At 59.5% G+C, this 26,589-nt stretch overlaps 9 protein-coding genes across 9 annotated transcripts; all 9 read left to right on the top strand.

Annotated features, from left to right (window-relative positions):
- Window positions 1–545: 545 nt before the first annotated feature.
- LMXM_25_0200 (conserved hypothetical protein) lies at window positions 546–4,676 on the top strand (the record flags this gene model as incomplete). Its single annotated transcript, XM_003876023.1, has 1 exon — window positions 546–4,676. One exon carries the CDS (start codon window positions 546–548, stop codon window positions 4,674–4,676), a length of 4,131 nt encoding a protein of 1,376 aa, XP_003876072.1.
- A 1,112-nt stretch (window positions 4,677–5,788) lies between these two features.
- On the top strand, window positions 5,789–6,490 carry LMXM_25_0190 (cysteine peptidase, Clan CA, family C12,putative; the record flags this gene model as incomplete). The annotated part of the gene is made up of 1 exon (XM_003876022.1): window positions 5,789–6,490. The coding sequence occupies one exon, from the start codon at window positions 5,789–5,791 to the stop codon at window positions 6,488–6,490; it is 702 nt and encodes a 233-aa protein (XP_003876071.1).
- Window positions 6,491–8,086: 1,596 nt separating this feature from the next.
- Window positions 8,087–11,236, top strand: LMXM_25_0180 (conserved hypothetical protein; the record flags this gene model as incomplete). Its single annotated transcript, XM_003876021.1, has 1 exon — window positions 8,087–11,236. The coding sequence occupies one exon, from the start codon at window positions 8,087–8,089 to the stop codon at window positions 11,234–11,236; it is 3,150 nt and encodes a 1,049-aa protein (XP_003876070.1).
- Window positions 11,237–12,182: 946 nt separating this feature from the next.
- Window positions 12,183–14,651, top strand: LMXM_25_0170 (cleavage and polyadenylation specificity factor,putative; the record flags this gene model as incomplete). Its single annotated transcript, XM_003876020.1, has 1 exon — window positions 12,183–14,651. One exon carries the CDS (start codon window positions 12,183–12,185, stop codon window positions 14,649–14,651), a length of 2,469 nt encoding a protein of 822 aa, XP_003876069.1.
- A 1,276-nt stretch (window positions 14,652–15,927) lies between these two features.
- Window positions 15,928–16,575, top strand: LMXM_25_0160 (conserved hypothetical protein; the record flags this gene model as incomplete). The annotated part of the gene is made up of 1 exon (XM_003876019.1): window positions 15,928–16,575. The coding sequence occupies one exon, from the start codon at window positions 15,928–15,930 to the stop codon at window positions 16,573–16,575; it is 648 nt and encodes a 215-aa protein (XP_003876068.1).
- A 735-nt stretch (window positions 16,576–17,310) lies between these two features.
- Window positions 17,311–19,449, top strand: LMXM_25_0150 (conserved hypothetical protein; the record flags this gene model as incomplete). Its single annotated transcript, XM_003876018.1, has 1 exon — window positions 17,311–19,449. One exon carries the CDS (start codon window positions 17,311–17,313, stop codon window positions 19,447–19,449), a length of 2,139 nt encoding a protein of 712 aa, XP_003876067.1.
- A 768-nt stretch (window positions 19,450–20,217) lies between these two features.
- LMXM_25_0140 (conserved hypothetical protein) lies at window positions 20,218–20,607 on the top strand (the record flags this gene model as incomplete). The annotated part of the gene is made up of 1 exon (XM_003876017.1): window positions 20,218–20,607. The coding sequence occupies one exon, from the start codon at window positions 20,218–20,220 to the stop codon at window positions 20,605–20,607; it is 390 nt and encodes a 129-aa protein (XP_003876066.1).
- A 982-nt stretch (window positions 20,608–21,589) lies between these two features.
- On the top strand, window positions 21,590–23,494 carry LMXM_25_0130 (putative elongation factor; the record flags this gene model as incomplete). Its single annotated transcript, XM_003876016.1, has 1 exon — window positions 21,590–23,494. One exon carries the CDS (start codon window positions 21,590–21,592, stop codon window positions 23,492–23,494), a length of 1,905 nt encoding a protein of 634 aa, XP_003876065.1.
- A 1,348-nt stretch (window positions 23,495–24,842) lies between these two features.
- Window positions 24,843–25,619, top strand: LMXM_25_0120 (putative electron transfer flavoprotein; the record flags this gene model as incomplete). The annotated part of the gene is made up of 1 exon (XM_003876015.1): window positions 24,843–25,619. One exon carries the CDS (start codon window positions 24,843–24,845, stop codon window positions 25,617–25,619), a length of 777 nt encoding a protein of 258 aa, XP_003876064.1.
- Between the last annotated feature and the right edge of the window lie 970 nt (window positions 25,620–26,589).

Raw genomic sequence — 26,589 nt, 5'->3', positions numbered from 1 at the left:
CCGGCACACACTCGCACGCGCCCACGTTACATGCCAGCGCTCAGTTTTCTATCCCTGTTAGTTTGGGGGTCGCGTGCGGGAAGGTGTTCACCGTATCTCCACCTGCCAGGCTGGGCTTGTTTAGGCTCCTCACCTCCTTCCCAAAAGTCGCTTTCCTCTCGGTTTCCTGTGCGGTTGTTGCCCACCGCGCGTGTGCCTGTGGATCTGTGTGCGAGGGACCACAGACAGCATTTGGGGCACCTCCAACGACGATCACCGCCGCAAAGCAGTGCGAGAGGACCTGCGCCGCACCCCCCCCGGCACCGACGCTCACTCTCTCTCGCCGCGTGCGCCGGAGAGTCGCGAGAGAATCCGACGAGAGTGCGGGGACTGTCGCGACGCACCGAAAGACACGCACCCGTGAATACCGCAGCGTATAGTATTTGGGCTGCTCTCTGACATTGAGTCGCTTGCATGTGCGTGTGCGCACGCCTGAACAGCGTTGTCTCCGATCGCTTCGCTGCCGCCACGTTTTCATCTGGGGCCTTTTTGTCGCCCATCACGCAATGGGCCTCACGAAGCAGTTCGACATCTCCTCCGCAGACGTGGGCCGCGGGCATGTCGTGCAGGCGCTGCACTCGTCTGCGCCGCTGATTGCGGTGACTGGCTCGAAGGGCCGGGTACTCATCCTGAACAAGCTGGGCAAGGTGGAGCATCAGTTCCCCATGCCGGGTGTCGTGGACATGGCGTGGGACTGCGGCAGTGACACACTCGCCATCATCACTAGAAGCTCCTCTGATGTGCACCTGTACGCGCATCGCACACGCCACACTGACACCATAGACACAAAGCTGAGCGACCTGCGCTTCATCTGCTGGTCTCCTTCGCAGCCGCAGTTCGCTATCGGCGCGAAGAGCGGTCAGTTCGTAGTGTACAACCGGAGGACCCTGCGGCTTGTGCCGGTGGTGGGCACGCACACGCAACAGCTTCTCTCCGGTGTGTGGACCCCCGGGCCAGACAGCCGTCTCTTGATTATCTCAGCAGACCGCAGTTTGTCCATCTCTGACGCGGAAGGCAACACGCTGAAAACGATTCCGTTGCCTTCGGCGCCGCAGTCTGTGTGCGTTTCGGGGACGGCCAGCTCGCCGAAGAGCTTGAGCCTCGCCGCCGTGAACCTCGGCAACACGGTAATGGTTGTCGACCTTCGGTCGTTCTCAACGGCAGCCGGCCAATTCAACTCCGGGCTTGGCCTCATCACATCCTTGACTGCCTGCATCAATGGCGAGTTCGTGGCAGGGTTTAAGAGCGGCGCGGTGGGTCTGCTGGACCTGGCCGGCAGTGAGGTGCGGCTGCGTAGCTCCGTCAGCGTGTCGAAGAGCGCCGTGCACATGGTGAACTTCGGCGAGGGCAGCGGTCTCGTCGCGGCGGTCGCTGAGAACCGTGTGCGCCTGCTGCGCATCAACGATGACGGTATCGCGGCCACCGGCGACGAGGCAACGTTCGAGTCGGACAAGGGGGTACCAGACTTGCTCACGTGGTCGAGAGATGGTCAGCAGCTTCTCCTCGGCACGGACCATGGCAATGTTACCGTGTTCACGCTGAAAGTGTTAAACGTCAGCGCCTCCTACGGCACGCTCGTCTTCTCCTTCATCTCCACCCGCACGATTGGGGTGAAGAACTTGCAGGACAACCGCATGGTCTGCACGGTACCGGTGAACAGTGACCCGACGTTCATTTCAGCTGGCATGGCGATGCTCGGGGTGGGCGCGAACAACCAGGTGTCCTACTACGAATACTTCATCCCCAATAGCCTCCCATACCCCATGGTGGACGCGGCCAAGAATGTGGCAGAGGCATCGCAGCAGGCTCACTCGGCGTTTCTGCTGACGGTGGAGTACCCGTCAACGGTCACCGATCTGAAAGTGAACTCGCAGCTGGCGGCAGTTGTGTGCGATGGACGAGTGCAGGTGAGTCCGATCCGCGACACCCCACAGGCCGCCGCTCCAGTGTACTTCCCACAGAGCGGCGACACTCGCCTCGTGTCCATCGGCCTCTCCGAGGCGTTTTTCCTCTACGCCACGACAAACCGCGTGAGCGTGTACGCGCTGCATAACTTCCAGCAGGTGGCAACGTTTACATGTAACACGGGTGTCAAGCGCGCCTTTCCGAATCCCGCCTGCACGCACGTCGCCTACGTGGACGAGAGCAACGACCTCTTCAACCTCAATCTCGTCACGGAGGTCGCCAACAAGGCGGAGGGCTTTGAACCGGACCAGAAGACGGTACTGTGGGACCAGGCCGAGGCTACAGTCTTCATGACGCACGACAGTCAGAAATGCGTGACCTTCGTGAATACGCCGCACAGTCGCCACGGCGCGACCTGTGAGTCGGTGCTGGTGAAGGACACCACCAACGCAAACTTGTACACGCCACTGCCATCGGACTACACCCCCATCGCACTCTTTCGTGGCACGGTTGTGTGCCAGACGTCGAACGGGACGCTGGACACGGTGCCGCTGCAGACGCACACGAACATCTTTCTGCGAACCCCCAACGCCGAGGCATTCTACAATAACTTCTCGCTGAATCGACTGCGGTGGTCGTCGAACAACATTTCCACTCCGCAGGAGGCAGAGGACTTGGCTGTGAAAGCGTTGCACATGCTGGACGTGGAGCTTGCAATCCGCGTCTATCGGCAGCTATCGCAGCCGAGCCTTGTGCTGTGTCTGGAGAAGATCCGTCACATCCACGAGAAGAACCTGCTGCTCGGCCACGTGTCAATGATCATGGGGTACGTGAAGGACGCGCAGAACTTCTTTCTTCGCTCCTCGCAACCGCTCTGCGCATTAGAGATGCGACGTGACATGATGCAGTGGGAGCGCGCCCTCACCCTGGCAGCGCAGCTGGCGCCAGAGGAAGTGCCCGTCATCTCACGCGAGTACGCACAGCAGCTCGAATACCGCGGCGTGTACGCGAAGGCGCTAGAGATGTTTCAGCAAGGTCACCGCCAGCTCCCGACCGGCCAAGCGAGCACGGAGCTGGCGGTGACTATGCAGGAGGTGGAGCGGCATAATGAGCAGTGCCGGCAGGGTGCGGCCCGTTGCCAGATTCGCACCGGCAGCATTGCCGACGCCATGAAGATTGCAAAGGAGTCGACGGAGATGCCATTTGTGAAGGAGTGCGCCAAGCTTTGCGAGGACAACCAGAAGCACGAGGAGGCGGCGCAGCTCTACGAGAAGGCCCGCGACCTTGAGCGGGCGGCAACGATCTACATCGAGCGATGCAAGAACTTGAAGGCGGCGGCGCGTCTGCTGCCTCTCATCAAGTCGCGCAACATCATCGGCATCTACGCCCACGGCAAGGAGGCGGAGGGGGCCTTCGCAGATGCTGAGAAGGCCTACCTGCAGGCCGAGGATTGGGACAATGCGGTGCGGCTGAAGCTAGAGAAGCTGAACGACCTCCATGGCGCCTACCTCATTGTACGGCAGACTCGCTCCGCCAACGCGGCCGCCCTCGTTGCCAAGAAGTGCAAGTCGCAGAACGAGTATGGCATGGCGGTCGAGTTTCTCGTCCTGGCCAAGTCGCTGGACGAGGCCTTCGAGCTGGCAAAGGCCCATGACTGCATGTTCCACTTCGAGAGTGCCTTGCTGAACCAGGTCCAGCTGAAGGACGGCGTCGCCCCGCTAGCGGACCAGGCAGACTTTACCATGATTGCGGAGTACTACGACAATGAGGGCAAGGCCGGACAGGCTGGCATGTACTACCACATTAGCGGCAACTACGCCAAGGCCCTCAAGAAGTATCTCGAGTCAGGGCAGCCCGAGGACATCGAGAAGGCGGTGGAGGTGGTAGGCAAGGCGCACAGCGACAGCCTGACGAACAAGTTCATTGACTACCTCATGGGCGAGACGGACGGCGAGCCAAAGGACCCATCGTACATCTTCAAGCTCTACTTAGCCATGGGCAGCTACGAGAAGGCGGCCAAGACGTCTGTCATCATTGCGGCGAAGGAGCAGGAGATGGGCAACTACAAGAGCGCGCACAAGACCCTCGTGGAGGCCTACAGCATTCTTCAGCAGAAGAACATGCGTGTGCCGAACGACCTACGCCGCGCGTTGATGCTGCTGCACTCCTACATAATCGTCAAGGACTTGCTCAAGATCATGAAGAATGAAGACACGGCATGCCGCATGCTGCTGCGCGTGTCCCGCAACATACAGAAGTTTCCGAAGCACGTTGCCAACATTGTCACCACTACTGTGCTGCAGTGTATCAAGTCAAACTTCAAGAAGTCCGCCTTCGAGTACGCCTGCTTCCTTATTCAGAACGAGAAGTACCGGACGGAGATGACGGAGAAGTCACGCAAGAAGATTGAGGGCATCGTGCGCCGTCATAGCAAGGACGACGCTGTCGACCCAGTCGAACCGATGCTACCCTGCCCCTACTGTGACGCGCCTGTTGCCGAGACGGAACTAGACTGTGGCGCCTGCAAGAACACAATCCCCTTCTGCATTGTGACGGGCAAGCACATCGTGAAGAACGACTACACAGCGACCCCTTGCTGCGGCTTCCCTGCTACCTACTCGGCGCTGATGACGCGGCTGAGCGAGACGCTCACGTGCCCGATTTGTGGGGCGACCGTTGACATCAGCAAGGTGAACTGTGTGGCCGATCCGGAGTTGAAGGCGCTTCTCTAGAGCGGAAAACGGAGTATCTGCGGAGCTGATGGTGACTTGAGGCACGGGTTGTGCGGCGGGAGGCAACGTTGGCCACGTGATGAACGATGAATGTACATACAGTCGGGCAGTCAGAGCGAGAAGGAAGGAAAGGGTGACATGAGGAGGAGCACTCCCAGTGAGGACGAGCGGGCGTACCAGTGTGCGCGATGCGCATCTTTTTTCCAGTGCCGTGTCGCACAGCGACGCACACACGCACACACGTGTGTTCGGTGCATCTGGACTGTTTTTTTTGTGTATGATTTCCGTTTGGTTTCTTAGGCTTCGACGCGTTGCACTCGCGAGCCGGAGTGCCGCCTGCCCTTTATGCTGGCATCCCTGGCACAGACGCGCCTACGCTTTCTCTCCCTCCCACTGGATGTGCATCTACCATGGCCGATTTTAGAGAAAAGAAAACAGGACACAGACGCTCATCTCGTCGATGCGCATGCGTGACCGTGGCCAAAGTGGCGCGTTCCATCGGCGCTCTCTCCTTCTCCCCTTTGCCTTGTCTCCTCTCTCTCTCCTGTCTCTCGGTGACCTCGTTCTGATACCGCACAACATCGTTGTGGTGCAAGGAGATGCGCAGCCTACCGTCGCGGACATCCACGCACGTACGAACTCTGCCCATGCGATGAATACCCATCAGCTCAGTTGGCTCTCTGGGCAAATCATGATACGCACGCTGAAGCGCTGTGATGTTGCCTCTGGCGCTTTTCCTTTCTGAAGCTGTCTTTGTGTGGCAGTGAGCGACAGTGCACTTGCGGGCACACACTTCTTCACGGACGCAACCGGATGTGTTCTCCCCCTCTGTTGCCTTTCCTGCACCCCTTCTCACCACTCGCGAAGATCTCCTTTACACCCCCCCCTGCGCTTCTCTCGTCCACCACCACTCTCCACCACACAAGAAGCCTCTGCACTGTTTTCCCTTTCACGAGGAGCCCTCCGGCTCACAACTTCCACCGTGACACCGCCATCTCGCCGTGGATCCCTCCGGCTCCCTGCCGTCCACTTCCTGTTCGGTGCTTCGCCTCACCGTTTTCTGCCGGCTGCCATTTGTGCTGCCTCTCCTTGTTCCCCGTCGTGGCCTCACCATGTGGTTCCCGCTGGAGAGCAATCCGCAGGTGATGAACCGCTACATAAGCACCTTGGGTCTCACAGATGCCAAGGTGCAGTTTGTGGATGTGTACGGTGTGTCGGACGATCTACTTGAAATGGTGCCTTCCCCGGTGCACGCCGTGCTCCTCGTGTACCCAATGTGCGAGGCCACGGAGAAACGCCTAGCTGAGCAGCAGGCTGCGCAGACAGAGGAAGTTGCTGCACTTCGAAAAGTGCACCCTTTCTTCTTTACACACCAGCTCGTTTCGAACGCGTGCGGAACTATTGCCATCGCGCATGCTCTCATGAACAACCGCGATAAGCTCGGTGAGATCGCCGCCGGCAGTATCCTCGACGGCCCATGGGTGAAGGCGGCAGAGATGTCGCAAGATCCCAAGATCATCGGGAAACTTATTGCCGAAGACACGAGTCTCGCCAGCGCTCACGCCGCTGCTGCGCAGGAGGGCACGACCGCCAACCAGCATATCGACGCGGACATCAACCTTCACTTTGTCTGCTTCATCCCCGTGGGCGGACGCTGCGTCGAGCTGGATGGGCGCAAAGCCAACCCAACCTTGCACGGTCACTGCACCGACAACAAGTCTTTCCTCACGGCGGCAGCCGCTGCTATACAGAAACGCATCGAGCTCAACCCGAACTCCTACGAGTTCGGCATCACCGCACTCGTGAACAAGTGATAGGCCAGGCGCGCATTACCATATTCTTGACCTTCTGTATTCTTTTCTGTCTCGCGCTCCCCGTACCCCTTGATGATGGCGGGCCGGGGGGTGGGGAGGAGTGGTCACCACATCAGCGCGTGGGCTCACCCGGCCCAAGTGTCCTCCACCAGCTCTGTGTGAGAGGAAGCCGAGCAAGCCCCCCTCCACCCTTTCTCCCCGCCGCACACGCAGCCGCCTCTGGTGGTGACAGGGCCGGGCACACACGACGTGGTGAGTTGAGGGCGATGCATGGGTGCTGATGTCGGTGCTGAGGCCCTGGGCGACGCTTGCGTCGCAGGCGACCTGCGACAGTGAACACGCGTGCACCATCCGCATGATGGGCAGAGTGTCAGGGGGACTCGAAGGCATCCCACCCCCGGCCGTCGCACGGCCTGCTGGTGCGTGTGTGTGTGTGTGGGTGGGGTTTTGAGGCGGAGGCCGTGGTGTCAGATGGCTGAGTCGGCGCATTTGGTGTGACGCGTGTGTGTGAGGCTGCCATCGCGCCCGGCGATGCGCGGATGGGGGAGGGGGGACTTTGAGCGGCGGTGTGGGAGGGGTTGCCGTGTGGCGTGGCCTCATGCACTCGCTTGAAGAGAGGGGAAGCGGTCTCGTTCTGTGCGCCCTTGTCCCCCTCATGCAAATTCATCACACGTGTCTTCGCGGGTGGCGGTGCAGCTGAGCGTGCAGCTTTTCACATCTGCATGCTTGTGCGCTCTCTCGTTCCGCGCGGATGTGGATTTTTCCATGACGTTGACCGCGTTACAAGGCGTCGCGCACCGGTTCTTGTGTTGCGAGTAAGCGCTCGTCTGACCGATTGCCCAGGTGTGTTCGCTACCCGGTCTGGAGGTGAATAGGTCTACACAGCTTTCATGGTGTCTTCTCGTGACCCCGTTTTTGGTGTCGGATCCCTTTTCTGCTGTGTCTGTCTCACGCTCTTATGCTGGTGGTCTCTGTTCTGGAAGTTGGCATGTGGTACGGTGTTCACGGCAGCGCTTGGTGTTGTGGCGCTGTGTCGCAGGGTGGAAGAGATGGCGGAAGCCATGGCTCTCCCCGGTGCGGCTCGGCTTAGCGACCGGTATGCACGCGTGCAGAGGGGGCAGCTTTCACAAGCGAGCGTTTAGGTGCACGTCGGTGAGTGAGACACCATTGACCTGTGTAATTCGTCACAGTGCGAGTACATGTGGTCTTGGTCTTTCTCTGTGTGTGTGGGGAGGATTTGTTCAAGGCACCCCGTCATGTCCTCCCTCCTCGCTTCTCACGGCTTTCTCCCTCTGTCCCTTCTCGTTGTCTTTCGCGGCTTCCATAGGTGCCGTTGCCGCCTTCGTGTATCTTCCCCTACGCTGTGCAAAGGTAAGCCTAGGAGTTCGTAAGGGTCTTCACTTTCTTGCCCCTCCCATCATCCCCCCCCGTGTCGCGCGGCCTTTCTCTCTCTCTCCCCGACGAAACGACTTCATATTTTCGGATTGCACCCGCGAGGCGGGTGATCACCCGTAGGCGAGAGGTCCTTCTTGTCGCCAATAGAGAGGCGTCAGGTGAGGAAATAAGGAGAACCCAAGCGCTGCTGCGGCCTCTTCCATGGTGCTCTCACATGCAGTGGTAACGGGCCGGCGCCTCTGCCGCCCGAGTTGTGCGGCGCTAACGCAATCTGTTTGCACGGTGTCACAGGGCCGCCGCTGCAGTACTCTCGGGCAGATCCAGTCTGTGTTTAAAGCACTGCGTCAGGCGAAGGGTGTCCGAGGCGGCGCTGTGCGGCTTTGTATCACGGAGGACATGCGTGTGGTAGTAGAACATCAGCCATCGGCGGAGGGCGGTGCGCAGGCACTTGTGCATGAGGTGGCGGCGTGGCAAGGCTCTTTTTCCACTACCGTGCAGGAGGCTGTCGGCCACCTCAGTCATTCCGGCGAGCTGTGCACCAGCACATCTCCTCTGCAGTCCTCTTCGACGCCGTCCGTCTCCCGAACTGGTCTCACCATCGTCGATCTTACAAGAGTGAATTCTGAGGAAACGCGCAGCGTCATGAAATTTCTGGAGCAGAGGTACCCGCAGCTGCAGCTACGGGTGCGCCACACCAGCGGGCAGGACCTGCAGGGAACGGAATTGCACACCGCCAGCGTTGAGCTCGTGCCACGCGGAATGGGGGTACAGGTGGCGTCCCTCGCTGCCGAGCAACAGCGCCTGACCGAATTGTTCAAGGGCGAGGCTGTCGGCGAAGGCTACTATGGATCCGTGCGCCGCGCTCTCCGAGACGCCTTCTCTGCAGCTGGTCTTCCATACCCATCACACTCCGAGCTAAGCACAACTAACCTGTCGGTTCTCTCTCTCTACACGAAGGTCTGGTCGTCTGACGGCTTTTCGCTGTGCTTGGTGCCGTACGGCACCCCCGGCCATGTGGAGTGCAGCCTGCGCCATGGTGCTACAGGGAAATCGCTGGCGTCCACCGCAGTAGCCCTCACCAGCGACGGGCTGCGCGCGTTGTTGAAGTTCTGCGACGACACAACGTCGGCGTACTATCCTGACTCTCACGCCTCTATCCAGCAGCGCCTCCGCAGTGCGCCGCTCCACCTTGTCTTGCCACGGAGCCGTTTGCGCGTGAAGCACCTCCTGCGCAAGCTTCTCTTGTACTACTACGGCATCGGCGAAGAGAAGGTTGTCTTTCGGGCAGAGATGATGGGTGGCTCGATGCACAAGGCCCAGGTGCAGGTATGTCTTGATTTGCCGACTGTCACCGACCTGGCTGATGGCACTCTCGACTTCTTTGTCCTTGGCAAGGCAACGGGCCAGTCCAAAAGTTCCACGGTCGAACTTGCCACTGTGCAGGCGCTGCAGACGGTGTTTCCTGACGTGTTCGAGCGCGAGATCGCCTACCATCCAGAGGTGCGCGCCATCCTGGAGAGCGGCAAAGCCACCGCCTCTGACGACGCCGCTCCGCACCCCGGGCAGGGATTAGAACACCAACTGCGCTGGGCACTGCAACGACAGAAGGCGACCTTCGTACTGGAGACGCTAATGCTGAAACCCAACTCGCTTCATCCCGAGTGGGGCGTCGCGACGGCGGCCACGCCCGTGTGGGTTTCTCAGCTGTACATTGTTCGAGGCCACGCCGACGCTGACACGGCTGATAGGACGGACAACGGTGTTGCGGCCAGCCGTGAGCTATGTTGTTGCGCGTTCGACAGCCGGAAGGCGCGCAGCGAGCAGAAGGCGATGGCGGCTGCGCTGGCGCAGCGCTTCCCTGATCTTTGTCATCGAAGTGTGGAACAGGCGCGGAAAAAAATGCTCATCGACGCCGGCGGCGCTCCAGCACCGTGTGCAGGGGTGAGGTCGTTGCCGGACGCCAACGTGAAGGTATTGACGGCGGCACTCTCGTCCGATCCATTTATCAAGTTCCTGGACCTGCACAAGTCAACGCAGCCGCAGCCGCTTCCTCCGGTGCAGACTGCCGACTCCGCCTTGGAGCGCTACTGGTGTGCGACCAAGGCGCATACCTCATTTCTCGGGTGCATACGTGTGGTGCGTGAAGCAGACCGTGCCGTGTACGTTGCGCGGTGCACGAGGTCTGGCACTGCGCATGACTCAGCGGAGCGAGTGATTGCCGAGGCCGCTGGGTCCACCGAGATCGGTGCGCTTTTCGCTCTGGTGAGAGGCATGGGGGAGCTCCCGGAGGCCGTCGGGGGAGACGCTTCTAGCATGGTTGGTAGCGAACCCTGCTTGATAGAGGAGCTGCCATCGACGCTACCAGATGCGACACCGTTGCAGACCTGCGCGGAAGCCGTCGCGCGCCTCTACGGACTGCAGTGCTCTGTGTGTGTTCGCCAAGACGGCGCCACGTGTACGGCGGAGTTGTGGGGCGCGATGCCTTCGAAGAGCGCCGTGTCGCAGCCGCATTCGCGGTTCTCGACGAATCCCTTTCCCGCTGATCGGACCTTTCACCTTGGCCGAGGGCACGGCAGCACGCCACGCCTGGCTGTGGTGCGCGCTGCCCAGCGGGTGTTTGAGATGCACATACGAGTCCACCATCGTGCTTTCGGCGAAGAGGTGGTGATGAGGGGGCAGGTGAGGCTTCAGCCGGATGCGCAAGGGTCTCTGACTCGTCTGCGCGACGCGGTGGTGGCAGAGATCATGTCCACGAGCGACCGCACGGTCAGTGACAACTGGCTCCTCTTCAAGTTCGAGCACGATCAGCCAAGCGACTTGTCGTTCCACGTAACATCACACGAGCGCTCCGTCATACTTGAACATGTTGTCGGCAAGAACCTGCTGAGCTGCGCACGCGAGCTGGCCACCCGCATCAGTCACGAAACCGATGCCGCCTTCCTCTCGCCAGCGCACTTGTCTGACGTAGTTGCTCAGACGGCGGAGCAGCTGCTGCGAAAGTTGTGTCTTCAAGCCTACGGTCTTCGCCTGCAGGTGGACACGTGCCAGAGAGGTGAGATGTGGCACTGCCGGCTGAGTGTTCCCATGTCAGATGAGGTGGCGTACTGCATCGCGCAGGCTTCCGGTCTTCGGAAAAGGGATACCGTGGAGGCTGCTGCGGTGGCTGCGCTGCGGGAGTACTTTGTCGAGGAGTTGCCCCATATTCACAGCTTTGCCATGCTTCCCGCGGTTGCTGCGCTGGAAAGGCCCGGCGGCATCTCTGACGCGGCGGCGGCGGAGTCGGGCTGCGAGGCGTACGCATTCCGTGTGCAGGAAGGAGATTCTGCATCTGAGCCAGAGTGCCACTCCTGAGGGTGCGAGCGTGCAGATGGGGCAATGATGTCCTAGAGTGGCTGCATCATTCGTGAGTACTTATGTCATGCTGCGTCGACCCGCGCCGAGGTCCCTGCGGATCTGAGGCTGGAAAGGTTGCATACCGTGCTACAGTCCGATGGGCAAACTTGGCTTTCATGTGTGTCGGTGGCTTCAGAGGTTACTGCGGGCAGCCCTGTTGTTCCAGTGGCGGCGGCGCGTGCAGCCTTCACAGTTCTGTTTTTTGTTTTGTGTGTCTTCGCCCCTTTTTTCTGTCCGTGCCTCGCTCGCCGTCTCTTCGCGTCCTTCGCGGCGCGTGAGGTGTGCGGTGCTCCTGTTTGCTTCGCTTTGTGTACGTATGTGGGCGAAGCGCAGCGGACACTGCTGGCTGGAGTGGCCTGTGTGCTCACCTGAACTAACGCTGAGGTGGCGAAGGTAAGCCGGGTGCGTCGGGCTACACGTGTGTGCGTGCGCGCGCCTCCTGGAGTGGCGAGACGCAATCCTCCTACCCCTCGTTTTTTTTGCTTCCGTGTGTTGATGCGCATACGCCCTCTCTGTTACAGGCGTGGTCGTGACTTTGAAGTGAGTCTGTGACCCCTCTGTAACCCCTCTGTCCCCCCGATCCCTACCCCCGCCGCTTTCCTTTCATCGTTCTCCTCTCCCCCTCCGTCTCTCCGCCGCTGGCATACTGCACCACTTCTGCTTCTACTGCTGCTTCGCTCTCTGGCCGCCTGCACGTCGCCCCCCCTTCCCCCTCCCCCACTCCCGTGCCCCTACACGACCCCTTCACCCCGCGGCGACACTACTCAACCTTTCCTACGAGTACCCCTCATCAGGCCGCGTAGAACGGGCTGGCGACTCCTCTGCCCCCCCCCCCTCTCGCCGCGTTTTGTTTTATCTTTGCTCCACCTCCTCTCCCCTCCCTCCCGTACACGCTGTTATCGCCATGCTGCGCGCCTCAGCGGGCAGCATTCAGTTCACTTCGGTGTACGAGTGCACTACCCCTAATGCACCTTATGCCTACCTCGTTGAGATCGACGGGGTGCGCATCCTCTTCGACTGCGGATGGAACGATGAGTTCGACACGTCCTTCCTCGACAAACTGAAGCCGTACCTGCCAACTGTGCATGCCGTGATCCTGTCGAGCCCACACATCACTGCCTGCGGGGCCCTTCCTTTTGTCCTCAGCCACATCTCCCCCGGCACGTTCGTAGCGGCGGCCGGTGGCACATCAAAAATCGGCGTGCACAGTGTCCTGCACTCCTTCCTGTACCAGTACCCGAACTCGCACACGTTCACCCTCGCAGATGGGGAGTCCTTTACGATGACGGTGGATTCCATCTACCACAGCTTCCGTTCTCTCCGTGAGCCGTACGGCGGCAAGGTCACCGTGAAAAACGATGACGTCGAGGTCAACTGCTTCGCCGTCTTTGCTGGCCGCATGCTGGGCGGCTACAGTTGGACAGTCAAGTACCAAATCGATGAGCTCTTCTACTGCCCCGACTTCTCGGTGAAGCCGTCGTACGCGCTGAAGCCGTTTGACGTGCCGACCACTGCGAACATCGTTCTTGCGAGCAGCTTTCCCTTTCACATGACCGGCGCGAATCGGACGGCCAAATACGAGGAGCAACTGAAGAGCCTCTTCAAGGAATTCCAGCACACTCTGCGTGGTGGCAGCGACGTTCTCGTGCCTGTTAACGTCGCAGGTCGTGGTCTGGAGGTATTGAACATTATTGTGCACCTCTTGGCGGAGCAGGGCGGCGACAAGTACAAGGTTGTTTTGGTGGCTGCCCAGGCACAGGAGCTGCTCGACAAAGCGGGCACCATGACCGAGGCTCTGCAGGACTACTTGATCCTCGATGATAAGCGCCTCTTTGCCAACGTCCTCACGTGTCGCAGCGCGGAGGAGGCGCTCACGATCCAGGGCCCGAAGATCTGTGTCACGGACGGTGCCTCCCTCGATTTTGGGCCCTCCGCAGAGCTGCTCGAGTACTTCGTGAAGGGAAACCGCGACGGCGCCGATCACCTCATCGTCTTGACTGAGCCGCCGTTGCCAGGGACGAACGCGGCCGTTGTCACCGCCGCCGCCGACGGCGAGCGCCTCCACATGCAAATCACGCGCCGCAGTCGGTTGAGTGGGGAGGAATTAGAGGAGTACTACATTGAGCTCGAGCACGAAATGGAGCAGCGCCGGCGCGAGTTGGAGGCGCAGAGCGCCTTCCAGATTGTGCAAGACGACGACGAGGCTGCAGCTGCCAAACGAGAAGAGAACGACGACGATGACGATGAATGGGCGACGACGGCGACGGGCCACGGCGGCGCAACTGAGAAGGCTGCCGCCTACGCCGGCACCAAGGATGCAGACGCAGGTGGTGCTGCCCGCGCCGCATCCAAGGCGAAGACGGCGACGACCCTTGGCTTGGTGTTGCCGCCCCCGCTACACTACCACTCGAAGCATCTCAGCTTTCCCGTGCTGGAGACGACGAGCACTCTGAGCGCGGCGGCGCTGAAGCGCGTCGATGTAACGTATGGACTCCCTGTGAGCGAGGAGGAGCAGGTCGTGCTGCAGAAACGCGCACCTGCGCGTCAGCACAGCGATGCGGGACCAGAAGCGCTGCAGGTGGAGAACGATGCGCAGCGGCTCGCGAACATCCCATCGAAGGTGTCACGGGTTGCGGTGCAGGTGACCCGGCGCTGCCGCGTTGTCCTCTCCGATCTCAGCGGCTATCCCGACGCGCTCACCATGAAGAGCGTCCTCAAGACAAAGTGGACGTTTGCAAAAAAGTTGGTCGGACTTCGCGGCAGCGCCGAGGACGGGCGGGCGTTTCTGCATTTTTGCCGTGCCGACAAGGCGATGAAGTGCGGCTCAAACGTGTTCAGCACCACCTCCTCCGGCGCACCGCTGGAACTGGCGACGCACGTGTACTCGTATGCGGTGCAGCTGGAATCGAGTCTGGCGCGTAGCCTGTCGCGGGGCCTCCGCCGTGTTCGCGAGACGAAGTCGAAGAGCACGTGGGAGGTCGGGTGGGTCAACGGTGAACTCTCTGGCGTGCGCGCAGAGGCCGACCTCGAGGAACCAGAGATGCAGCGCCGTCGCTCCGACCGGGCCATCTACTCCCTCGCCTCTGTGACAGCGGACAAGTCGCAGGCGTGCGCGACACAGCGGGAGCAGCGCGGGCTGCAGAGCGGCTCCTTCTTTGTTGGCGACATGGACCTGCGTCGCCTGCGCGAGACGTCACGTCAGGAGAGCGGATTGTACAGCGAGTTTCACAAGAAGGCGCCGCTTCTCGTCTTTGACGAAGGCGTGTGTGTTCGCAAAGGCGCGGACGGCACCGTCACGATCTCCTCCATCGCCACCCCAGCGCTGTTTGATCTGCGCCGCACTGTTTACCGGCAGTACTCGCAGGCGCTATAGACAGGGAGGGGGTGGGGTCGCAGAAGCAGGCGACATCTGCAAGGATGCGCAAACCTCTTCGGTCGGCGGGATTGTATTGTCGTTGTTGTGCACTTTGACACATGTGCTGGTGTGGGAAAATGTGTGTAACCTTTTTGATTTAATGGATGGCCCATGCTCACTGACATCGAGGGAGAGGGGGGTGATGTCGACACTCGAGCTGCATACACGCGCCGCGGTCCTGCGTCGTCTGCACTGTCTTCGTCGGCTTGTGCCTGTGCGTTGGTGCGTCTGCGCAAATGGGGCTAGTGGAGACGGCAGAAGCGCCTGTTCGCCGTGGCCCCCTTCTCCTTGTTGCCTTCACGTTTTTGCCCTTCCTGCAGAGTGATACATCCACAGACCCGCGTTTCCCAGAAAGAGGAATAGAAAGCACCGCAGGCGCCTCCAGTTGCACCACGCTCGTCTATCGCAGCCGTGCCAAGTACTTTTCACGCACAGTCAGTTCCAGGCCCCTTCGCCACCACGCTCCTTCCCTCTTTTCTTCTCTCTCAGTTCTTCAGTCGCGGCGCCTCCTTCATGACTGCCGTGCCTTACAGCCGGGGCTGCACGGCGGAGGTTGCACCTTTGCCTGGATTCTCTGCGGGCGAAGTAGCGGGAAGCGAGGGAGAGAATTAGGACAGGCCTTTGCAGTGAGGAGGCGAACTGACGGGCAAGCCAGCGTACGCATGATGGTCAGCACTGTGTGCAGACGGATTCTGTTCCCTTGGATTCGTGTGGTGTTTGTCACGGCTCCTCTCGGTCTCTCTGCGCTTCTGTAATGATGTTGGCCACGTTGTGTTTCGTGTGCGCTGTGTACTGTCGGTGCTTAACTGCCGCGTGCTTCGGTCTCTCGGCTTACTCATGGCGGCGCCACACAGCGGCCAGTCTCAACCAAAGCTCGACTCCACATTTTCTCCGTGTCTCATCTGCGTTGTGTGGCACCGTTCGCCACACACAAATACGTGTGCGCATTCCTCCCCCCCTTGCAGCGGAGATGTGACAGGCGCAGACGTCACGCCGCGTAAGGTGTCTTCTGGGAACTCTACTATTCCGATTCAAGGCAAAACGACATCTTTCATAGAACAAGAGGGAAGGCGAGGCTCCACTTTCGACGACGCCAGCTGCTCCTTTAATTCCTCCTCTGGTACCGCAGACGGTGTCGCCGGTGGAGTATCATAGACATAGAAACCTCAGGGACGCGCTGATGCCGCAGTGTTCTCTGTGTCCCTCTCTCTGTCAACCACACGGACTCCGGCACATGGCGGATGCAGCGGACACACTTCTCCTGTCGCTTGAGGTGGAGGCGGCAGCTGCCCGCAACGCCGAGCTGAGTCAAACGATTGAGGTGCTGCAGGACGAGGTGCTGCGACTCCGGCGCGCGAACGCGTCGCTCCTCGCTTGCGATGCACGACATTGTCCGAAAGTGTCGCTACAAACGATGGAGGAGTCTAGTGCGACGGCAGGCGTGTGCCGCGACGAGTCGTCTGCTGCTGCAGATGCCCGAGAGGCGTTTGTCATCCTGGACGATTTGCTTTTCGAAATGGCTGATATTCGCTCCCGAATTATCCCGGACGAGCGCGTGGACTTGACGCCCCGAGCCTTTGGCGCAGACACCACGGTGGCCGTCCACGCCACGCGGTGCCTTGAGGAAGCACGCAAGTTGAAAGAAGCCCTCGTTGTTAAGCAGTATAGTACGGCGGTGCAGGTGTCAGAGCTTCGGCGCGCTCTCGGCGAGCAGGCCGAGGCCAACCAGAGGCAAACTGCCGCCTCTGCTTTGCAGTCCACCATGCTGGAGCGCAAGTATGCGGAGTTGAAGCGTAGGTACGACGAGGCAGTTTCGAGCCAGGGTAAGCTGTTGCTAGACCGTGTCATTCAGTCCTCCCCACAACCATCGCCGCCTGGGTGACTGTCCTGGAGCTGTGGTGCCGTGAACACTGTAGTGTCTCTCTGCCGCCGGTAGCAAGTTGCGGGGCATAATGAGAAGGAAATGCCGTGGATATGAAGCCGTTGCACGTGTGGAGTGACTGTTTTTGGTTCCCGCGTGTATCGCTACGATGCGGGTGAGCGCCTTTGTGTGCGCGGCTGTCACAGCATGCGCGTCGAGTCTACTGTGGATATCCAAACCTGGGCAGCATGGGGTGTCCGTGTTGATGATTACCATTCGATTTGCGAGTCTTTCTGGGCGGGGAGGGGACCGTCACGAGGTGCGAGGAGGAGCTTTGTGGACCTTGCCACGGCACCATCGAGGACAGATCCGGCGGGGAGGGACGGGCACTTCAGGAATGATTTTTGGCTGCTCCTCGTGCCTGATGGATGGCACTCGTTATGAGGCAAGGTGTGCCGAGTGGCATCGCCCCTTGGGACGCATATGGCTTTCTGGTTTGCTTAGTTTTCTCCGGGGGACGCTAGTGGCAATAGCGGAGAGGCATCATAGAGGTATCGATATCATCACCTCAGCGGTGCGGCATGAAGCTCCCTCGCAGCTCCTTGGCTTTTCAGTGCAGCCACTCCTTCCCTATTCATCGTACCCCTCCCCCCGTTTGTCCCTTTCACTGTGCGCCATTTCTGTTAACCTTTGTTCTCCATATCCTCCCCCCTCCCCGAGCTGGTTCACCCTCCCTAGACAGGCCCACTCCCCTACATGGACAGCACAGACGCTGCAGCAACAGCAATATGGGCGTTTGCCGCCGCTCCGGCGGAAGGCGTGCCAGCCTTGGAGTTGCTTGCGCATGAGTACGCATGGCTGAGCGCGCTCCCTTTCGATGATCTTCTGACGCACAGTGGCTCTCATCAGGGGCGGCTGACGGGCGCACGTGAGCTGATGAGCTCCCTTCTGTCGGTGTCGATGCCGTGCCCTTCGCCTGCGCAGGTGTCGCTGTACGTGGTCCTGGCGTCACGCGTGTACCTGGCACTGTTCTTGGATACGGTGGAGCGTAAGCGCCGACTTCTACGGTCGGAGAAGTCGGATACATTTACTTGTGTGAACGAGGGCTGTTTTCTGGCACGCGTGCACGCGACAATGCAAGCATGGACGCGTGATCTCGTCCCTTTTCTCGTGCACTGGGTTCTGCCGCGCCTTCATCTCCGTGACGCGGAGCCTACCGCGGTCAGAGCTTCGAACCCGATAGGTCGTTTACCTAGTGCGCCGGGCCTGGAAGCGGATGACGACGCCGAGAGCAAGCCCAGAGAGCAGCAAAGGGATCTCCTCGAGGCACTTCATGTGTACCGCGTGCGCGAGGAGCTGGTGCGTTTTGTCGTCGCGCTCTGCCGCACTACAGGCGACGAAGATGATGCTGCCGCCGCGCTGCTGCTGGCAGCGTACGCTACACTGTGCAACACAGAAGCCTGTCCCTCCCTGTCTTTACCCCGACCACTTCGAGGGTCGACGACCGCCACCCTGCAACAGTGGCGCGCACGCTTTTTGCAAGAGATGGGCCCAAGTGCCCCGAACAGCGTGACAGCTCAGCGTGGAGCCCCGTCTGAGACGGCGGCGGACGATGACCTCGGCGCCAGTTTCACCGAATGTCTCGCGCGCCTCCGCGAGGTTGCGGGCGAGGTGCACTGCTACCACTCCAGAGATTCCCTTTCGTTTGCACTCGCTGCTTTGCAGGCTTCCGGGCTCTCCGGTGGCCATGGCGGCACATTACACCTCGCTGACGTCGAGAGGGGCACCGCACCGCCGGACAGCACCGCAGCCAGCCTCGCCGTGGAGCACGATCGAGAAGTAGAGGCGTTCACGTTGGTGGCGCTGGACGGGGTGGATGCCCATTCAAGGGAGGCCGCGGCAGGGTCTCCGGCGGAGTACTTTTCTTTGCCGCTGTGTCGGCAGGGAGCGCTGTTGCTTCTCGCTGACGTGCTTCGGCACCAGGTCACGGCAGCGGCGCAGCCGTCATTCGCGTACTCGGTGTCCGCTTCGTCGCTGCTTCTCGGCGTCGCCGATGCGTACATTGTAGTTCTGCGTTGCGTGCGCAGCGCTGCCGCGCTCCTGCGGCATTTGCTGTTTTTGCACGATCTTCTGTCCGCTGTGCCCAAGTACACGCTCTGTTGTGCCGAAGAAGCGCAGCGCAGCGAGCTACGCTCCGGTAGGCAACAGGGGCTCGAATCGTGCCACACGAGACGCTACGAGGCGTTTTTTGACCTGGCAAGGGAGCTGCTGATCATCTCTGCCATGTGCCCGGTCGATGAACACCGACGAATGGCCCGCACGGTGGCACTGGAGCTTCTGGGGCGACTTGAGGAGCGGACGCGGGTCCGCATGCACGGCTCACTTATGGCTCTTTGCCCCTACCCGTCCATCGCCCGCTTCTTCCTGGAAGAGTTGCTGCGCGAGTGGCGTGCGGCGAAAAGCGAGAGCGATCATCTCACCGAGCGGCAGACATCGCCGATGCACTCGATGATGCCTTTTGTAATTCAGGAGTGCGTTCAAGCTTTCCTCACGCAAGTGTCGAGCGGCACGAGCGGCTTCGTGGACCCGCTGGTTGTCGTGTTGAACTTTGTGCGTGTGGAGGTGAGTCAGCAGGCATGGATTCGCTCATCGTGCACGCCGGCTGCGATGTCGGGGGCCGGTGACAAAGATGCCTCTGTGCGCTGCGCATGGTGCCACCTGGTGCGTGCTCTCCGCGAGCAACTTCTTCCTCGATGCCGCACTCTTATGACAAGCGCTGCGACTGCATCCGAAGTGCATCAGACGAAATCCTTTGCCGTGGAGGTGTCTCTCACGCCGCTCGACTTGTTCTCGCTCAGCTGCGCCGTCGAGGGCCTCGAGGAGGTGCTAACGTAGGGGCAGGTGCACGGATGCTGTCGTATGCATGTGTGTGTGTGTCAGGGGTGTGAGTCGCGCCAAAAGGTAACACTGACTTTCTACATGGATTCGTTGGGTGAGGCAAAGAGGTGGAAGTGATGCGGAAGCGAATGGTGTGTCTCAAAAACGCAACCACGCCGCTGCCGCACACTACTCGCATCGCACGAAACAAAATGCGACGCAAAGGAGATGCCGTGTTTTCATGCTTTGCACGCAACCCGCGTCCGCCTCCCTTTCCCTGTGGGGGTCTGGTGTGGACACTTTTCTAGGGAAGGGGTAGGATGATGATGTGTCATCAACCCCTGAATCTGGGGCCGTGGAGGTAGTAATGCTTTTATTCCAGCGGCATGGCTCCTTGGCGACTCTGTCATGTTGTTCGCCGAGATGGTGGGACCCTCGTGTGCGACAGTGCGCGCCTCTTTTTCCCGTCCATGTATGCCCCGCTCCGCTGCCTTTTCTTATTGCTCGCCTGCTGATTGCGGCTTGCAAACAACGTACTTCCCCCACCCCCACCCCCGTCTCATGTCGCATCGCAACCAACACTTCCATACATTGGGGTACACATGTTCACCTGTACCACGACAGGGTCCACCCACGTTCCCTCTAGGCAAGGCCCGTTGCGGAGCAACAGCGCTCCCACAGTTGTTGCTGGCGCCAATCTTTCTTGTGTGTTGTTCTCTTTTGTTCGACTTCTATCACGCCTCGGTCCATTTTTAGAAGACGCGCCGGTCCCACACGACGTAGACAATGCTGCGATCCGAAGTCCTTGATGCCGAGGTGGCGAAGAGTGTGGAGGCCTATTCCACCACGGTGACTCCGTTTGTGGAGCGGCGAAGTGGTCTGTACTTGACCAAGTTCGAGGTCGCCCGCGTTATCGGCGAGCGCGCCAAGCAGATCGCCAGCGGCGCGGCCATGTCGCTTCCCGGTACCACTTCTGGTCTGGATTCTGTTGAGACGGCGGAGCGCTGCACCAACCCGCGCTCTCTCGCAGTAGATCCGGTCATGATGGCCAAGTACGACCTCTTGCAGCGTAAGATTCGAATGCTGGTGCGCCGCATATGGCCGGATGGTGCCGTCGAAACGATTCCGGTAAATGAGCTCATGGTGGACGTGACTATGCTCGACCTGCAGTACTAGTCGATAGAAACCTGCTTCGCCGAATGCTTTGTGTGTGCTTGTGTGCAGCGCAGAAGTGCTGTCTGCTGCCCTCGGTTGTGGTGTGATGGCGCCTGCGCATCTGTGCTTGGGGAAAGGGTAGCGAGGAGAGACAGAAAGGAGGTCGCGCCAAAGAGGCGCACAGGCCGTCGTGTCATGCACCTTGCAATGAATCTACTCCTACTTCGCTCTCTCAAGGCTCCATGCGATTTGGTGCCGTCTACACACTCTCCTTGGCCCCTGGTTCTCCGTTGGTGCTGGTGCGTAAAGATAATTGTCGGCTAAGGCACCGCACCCTCTCCTCTCTTCGCCTGCGTTCTCGTTTTATTTTTTTTTGGCCAATCCCGGTCCTCCACACCAGAAGAGGGAAAGAGAAAGTAGACGAATTGTCTACCCTGATGACACTCAGCGCGAGGTGACGAAGTTTACTGGGTTCTCCACATGGGCCACAGATGTGGCTGCGCTGCTGTGCTCTCGCAGGATACGCGACCGCCCGCTCATGAGCGAGAGCAGGCCGCCAGAGGACCACTCCCTGTCGTGGCGCGCGATGAGAAGAAGAGGTGCGCGAGCTGACAACCACCACCTCCCTCGGCATCCCTCGTTGCACACCCAGTGCCGTGGGACGGACCTACTTCCTTCATTTCCACTCCCCCCTCTTCGCTTGATGTGTTTCGATTGTTCGCCCCATATGGCGATGCGGCGCGTTCGTTGATGATGACATCATGCCCCTTGCGTGACTCACGTCCTTGTGCGTGCCTGTGGCCATGCTTGCCGCTCGACTATCTTACTGAGCTGCGTCTTTCATGTTGTTTTTCTCCTGCTTTCTCCGCGTGTGAAGAGAGCCACCGTCCGTCGTCACCGTCTATGGGGGCCGCGACACATACCGACAGATTGCGCCTGCTCTAGTGCCTTTCCTTGTGTTGCTCATACGGACCTTCGCTTCAGTCCTTGCTTGCGGTGACGAATGCGCCGATTTTTCACGTCGTCTGTGTGCGTCTCGGCGGGGCTGGCGCGCTGGATGCACACGCGGGATGACGTGCGCAACATCGCGGTTATCGCCCACGTGGATCACGGTAAGACCACCCTGGTGGACAGCATGCTGAGTCAGTCCGGCACCGTGGCGAACGCGCACAATCGAGTGATGGACAGCAAGGATCAGGAGAGGGAGCGCGGCATCACTATCCTGGCGAAGAACACGGCCATCCTCCTGGACGACGGAAAGCGTCGCATCAACATTGTGGACACACCTGGTCACCTGGATTTCTCTGGCGAGGTGGAGCGTGCGCTGCAGATGGTCGAGGGGATTATCCTCTTGGTGGATGCAAAGGAGGGCGTCCGTCCTGGCACGCGGTACGTTCTGCGCAAGGCCCTCTCCCTCCACCTGAGACCCATTGTGTGCCTCAACAAGATCGACAAGGACGACCTCAACATCGCCAAGACGGAACAGGCCGTCGAGGACTTGTTCCTGGAGGCAGCAGAAGATGAGAACCAGCTTGAAATGAAGTTCTTGTACGGCTCTGGGCGCAGCGGGTACATGAACGAGGAGCCCAAGAAGGAGGGCACGCTGACGCCGCTCTTCGACACCATTTTCAGCACGGTGCCCGCACCCAAGACGGACGACGATCAAGCCCTGCAGATGCTGGTCGCCCAAGTCGACGAAGACGAGAAAAACAAGACGAAGCTGGCGATCGGCCGCATCTACAACGGCACCGTGCAGACCGGCGACATCGTCACGGTGGCGCTCGAGGAAAAGCAAACGGACGCCTTGGTCAAGTCGATTCACCTCTACTGCGGTGTGCAGAAGATGCCGGTGACGAGCGCCAGCTACGGTGACATCTGCATCCTCGAGCTACAGGAGCCGATCGGAATGAAGGTGCCGCTAAAGATTGGTGGCACGATCGGCAAGCAAGGCGCGGTGAAATTGTTCCCGTACAAGAAGCCTGACGACCCAACTTACAGCCTTGTCCTACAAGAGAGCGAGGCTAGCTGGAAAGGCAAAGAGGCAGCGGAGTCTATGGGAAATATCACCGCCATCCAGCGCCGGCTGGACCGGGAGGCAATGGTGAACACGGCTCTGCAGCTCAAGAGCCTCAACGCAAAGCAGATCACCATGTACGGTCGCGGCCCGCTGCATCTGTCCGTCATCATCGAGGATATGCGGCGCGAGGGGTATGAGTTCGAGATTCAGGCCCCCCGGGTGCTCACGCGCGTGATCGACGGCGTGGAGTGCGAGCCGTTCGAGCGGCTGCTGCTGGAGTTCAAAGACAACCTAGTGTCTGCCATCGTTTCCTTTTTGAGCTCCAAGATGGGCGAAATCGGCGAGATCGAGCCGCTATCGAACGGGCGCGTCCTCATGGAGTGCGTGATGCCGGTGCGCCTCATGTCGAATGTGCCGCTGAAGTTTCACACCCTCACTGGTGGTGACGGTGTAATGAACCACCACTTCGACTCCTACCGTCCCATGGCTGCCATCGAAACAGAGCGGGACACGGGTGCTCTTATATCCGTGGACAACGGTGAGGTGACGGAGTGGTCGCTCTCCGGCTTCAGCACGCAGGGGCGCTTCTTTGTCCTCCCTGGGGATCAGGTGCATTACGGCCAGATCGTCGGCGAGAACCAGAAGACGGCGCTGCAGAACCTGGGCGTGAATGTGTGCAAGCGCAACGAGCAGCTTGGCGGGATGCGGGCCAACGCCAACGACAAGGCGAATAGCAAAAGGGGCGCCTACAGCGCGGTACGCTACAACTTCGAGGATTGCGTCGCGTGGGTCACAGATGATGAGCTCGTAACCGTGACGCCTAAGTCGATACGCATGCGCAAGCCGGGATTTAACGGCAAGACCAGCATGCGCTCCTTGAAGAGGAAATGAAGGTGCACGAGTGCACGCACACGTGCACTGACGAGTGCTGAGTGCGTACCTCTGTGGAGTGTGAAGAAAGTGGTCGGGTAAAAGCTCGAAAAGTCGGAGAACGGAAGGCATAGCACGATGGCGACAGGTAACCTTACCTCTTGCGCACGGCGCCTTCTCTGCACCGTTCTTTTTTTTTTGAGCGTACGCCAAACACTCGTAACCCCGCTCCGCTGCGCAGGGGCATCGAATGGTGATTCCCCCCATCAGGCGCCATGCTTGCGATGCGGATGCGAATAAGGGAACGGTAACTAACCAAAGGAAAACAAAAAGATTGGCGTTTTGTTTGCCGTGGGAGGTTTTGTGCTGGCGTGTTGCCGTCAGCGTTTTGATTTGTGTGTGTGTGTGTGTGTTGTGATCACAGTCTTTTACTTATCTCGCTCACATTCCGTGGCATGTGCCCTTTTGTTGTTCTCCTTTGTTTGTATGCAATGGTGCACTGGTACGAGGCGCCTCTCACTCTCTCGCTACTCGTTGATTTATCATTGGCGTGTGTCGCTGTGCGCTCACGCGCGGAGAGACGGAGAGAGGGTAACACCTCCATCAAGCCCTGTCTTTGAACGATGCATCTCGCTCACTTACATCCAGCCACACTTCTATGAAGATGTACGCAGTCACGCGCTTCCTCTCTTCCACCAGAACAAAGGTAAAGCATGCAAAACCTTTCGCTTTTGTATGCGTATGTTTGCCTGGTGGTGGTGGGGTGCGAGATCGCGGTGCGACATGCGGGAGGATAGAAGGGCAGGTGCTGTGGTCTGACGAGGTCGAGTGTGCGTGTGTTGGATCGCCTTCGCGAAGATGTGGCTTCCACGTCTGCTGCACCGAACGTGTCCTGTGCGTACGATCGTGTGCGCAGGTGTGTCATCACGACCCATTGTTTCCTCGCACCCTGCGTTATGCTGTTCCGGTGCTCCTGATGCCCTTCTTCCACCAGGGTAGCTATACCGATGACCATGGCACCTCTTTCTCTTCTTCTTTTTTCCTCTTGGACCCGCCCGACATTACACATGTGCACTGGCGCCCACACACATCCGCATCCTCTTTTTCGAGCCTCACTTGTTGCTCTCCACACTCGTCGATGACAGCATGAAAGCGCTACCTGAAATACACCTGACCCCCTCCCCTTCCTTCTTTGGCTTGTCTTACTCGTTCGACGCACCACAACGACGTACTCTCCACGTACCCCTACGCTAACCCGTTCCTCAAGGAACTCGCTCCCCCACTGTGTCTCTAAAAGCTTGCCCACGTGCGACTTCGATCGCCAAGCATTCGTAGAAGCTTTCCTGTTTCTCCCACCACCATCCGCACAATGTTTCGCACGATCCCGAATTACCTCAAGGTTGCGGTGTGCGTAAAGCGCGTCGTGGACTACACGGTCAAGGTGCGCGTCAAGGACAACAAGGTGCAGACGGCCAACTCGAAAATGAGCGTGAACCCGTTCGACGAAATCGCGATTGAGGAGGCGATTCAGCTTAAGGAGAAGAAAATTGCAGATGAGGTGGTGGCAGTCACAATTGGTGGAAAGAAGGCGGAGGAGGTGCTGCGCACGGCCATGGCCCTTGGGTGTGATAAGGCCGTGCACGTTGTCATCCCGGACGCTGCAGTGGACTCCGTGGAACCACTGGCGGTGGCTCGGATACTTCAAAAGCTGCACGAAGAGATTATGCCGGATATTTGGCTGCTGGGTAAGCAGGCCGTTGACGGTGACTTTGGGTGCACCCCCCAGCTGCTCGCCGGGCTGTTAGACGCCCCGCAGGGCACCTTTGCCTCCAAGGTGGAGGTGAAGGACAAGAAGGTTACTGTGACGCGTGAGGTGGACGCCGGCCGGCAGGTCGTGGAGCTCTCGATGCCGTGCGTTTTGGCGGCAGATCTGCGCCTCAATACACCCCGGTTCCCGAAGCTGCCAAACATCATGAAGGCGCGAAAGAAGCCGATCGACACGAAGGACGTGAAGGCACTTGGCGTGGACCTCACACCCCACCTCTCAACAGAGACCGTGACTGAACCCGCCACCCGCAAGGCCGGTGTTAAGGTGAAGACGGTGGACGAGTTCTACGACAAGCTGCACGCGGCGAAGGTACTCTAGTTTCATCTAAGGCACGTCACCTGTGAAGTTTGGCGGGGAAATCACCTCATGCAGCCGGATCCACTATGCGCACGGAAGAAGGAGAAGCCCCGATGGGAGTGGTGGTACAGCGCCTCTCTCACACGCCTAGTGACGGGGATGCACGTATGCAGCACGCCAAACGTTTTATCGTCTTCGGTTTAGTGATTTGAGGTGGTGACAAGCAAGCACTTGACAGCTGGCAGAGGGGAGGGCCACCGCGCATAGGACTCCACCCACACCCACACCCACACAGACACAGACACAGACACACAACCGTTCCTCTAAACCAACAAGGGGTGCAAGAAGAGGCACCGTTGGACAAGACTCGGATTCAGCTCTGCGGCATCCTCGACCCACTTTCTTCCCTTTGTTGCTGGAGCTTCTCTGCTCTTTTCTTCTTCCTCTCCCTCTCTTACCATGTTCCGAAAATGTCCTTCTCACGATTCTGCGCATGTATACGCCCCTCGTCGTTCTTCTGATCGGCTACAGAACATGAGGGCACCTCACTTCTATCACCACATGTGCTCTCTGACTTTTGGCGACCGAGTCGCCCGAGGCGTGTGTGTAGAAAAGCGGTGGTTGTAAGATGCGTAGCGAAGGTAACCTGGAGGGTGGGGAGGAGAGGCAAAGAATCGATGTTTGCGTGCTCTCGGAGGGGTGGTGGTGGTACGCATGAGTGCATGAACAGGTGCCTCCTCCGGATCTCTGACCTCTCCCGCTCTCCTCTGCTTTCCGCCTCTACTTCCGATATTGTTCTCTTGTATGTGCGCGCGTGTTTCCGTTGCGCACTCAGTGACGTTGTCCTGCGTGTTTTCTGTCCGCGGCTCCCTGTGGTTCTCGTTCTGCTCACTTTCATCTCTTCGTCCTTGCCGCCCCGCCTTGGGCAACGCGCCGTACGTTTTTTCTGTACCTCCTCCCCCCACCATGTCCAGCACGGGTGTGTACTCTT

This window comes from Leishmania mexicana, chromosome 25 (assembly GCF_000234665.1).
Source record: "Leishmania mexicana MHOM/GT/2001/U1103 complete genome, chromosome 25".
In the NCBI taxonomy this organism is placed as follows: Eukaryota; Euglenozoa; class Kinetoplastea; order Trypanosomatida; family Trypanosomatidae; genus Leishmania; species Leishmania mexicana.
This window is presented reverse-complemented; position numbering and strand designations above follow the sequence as displayed.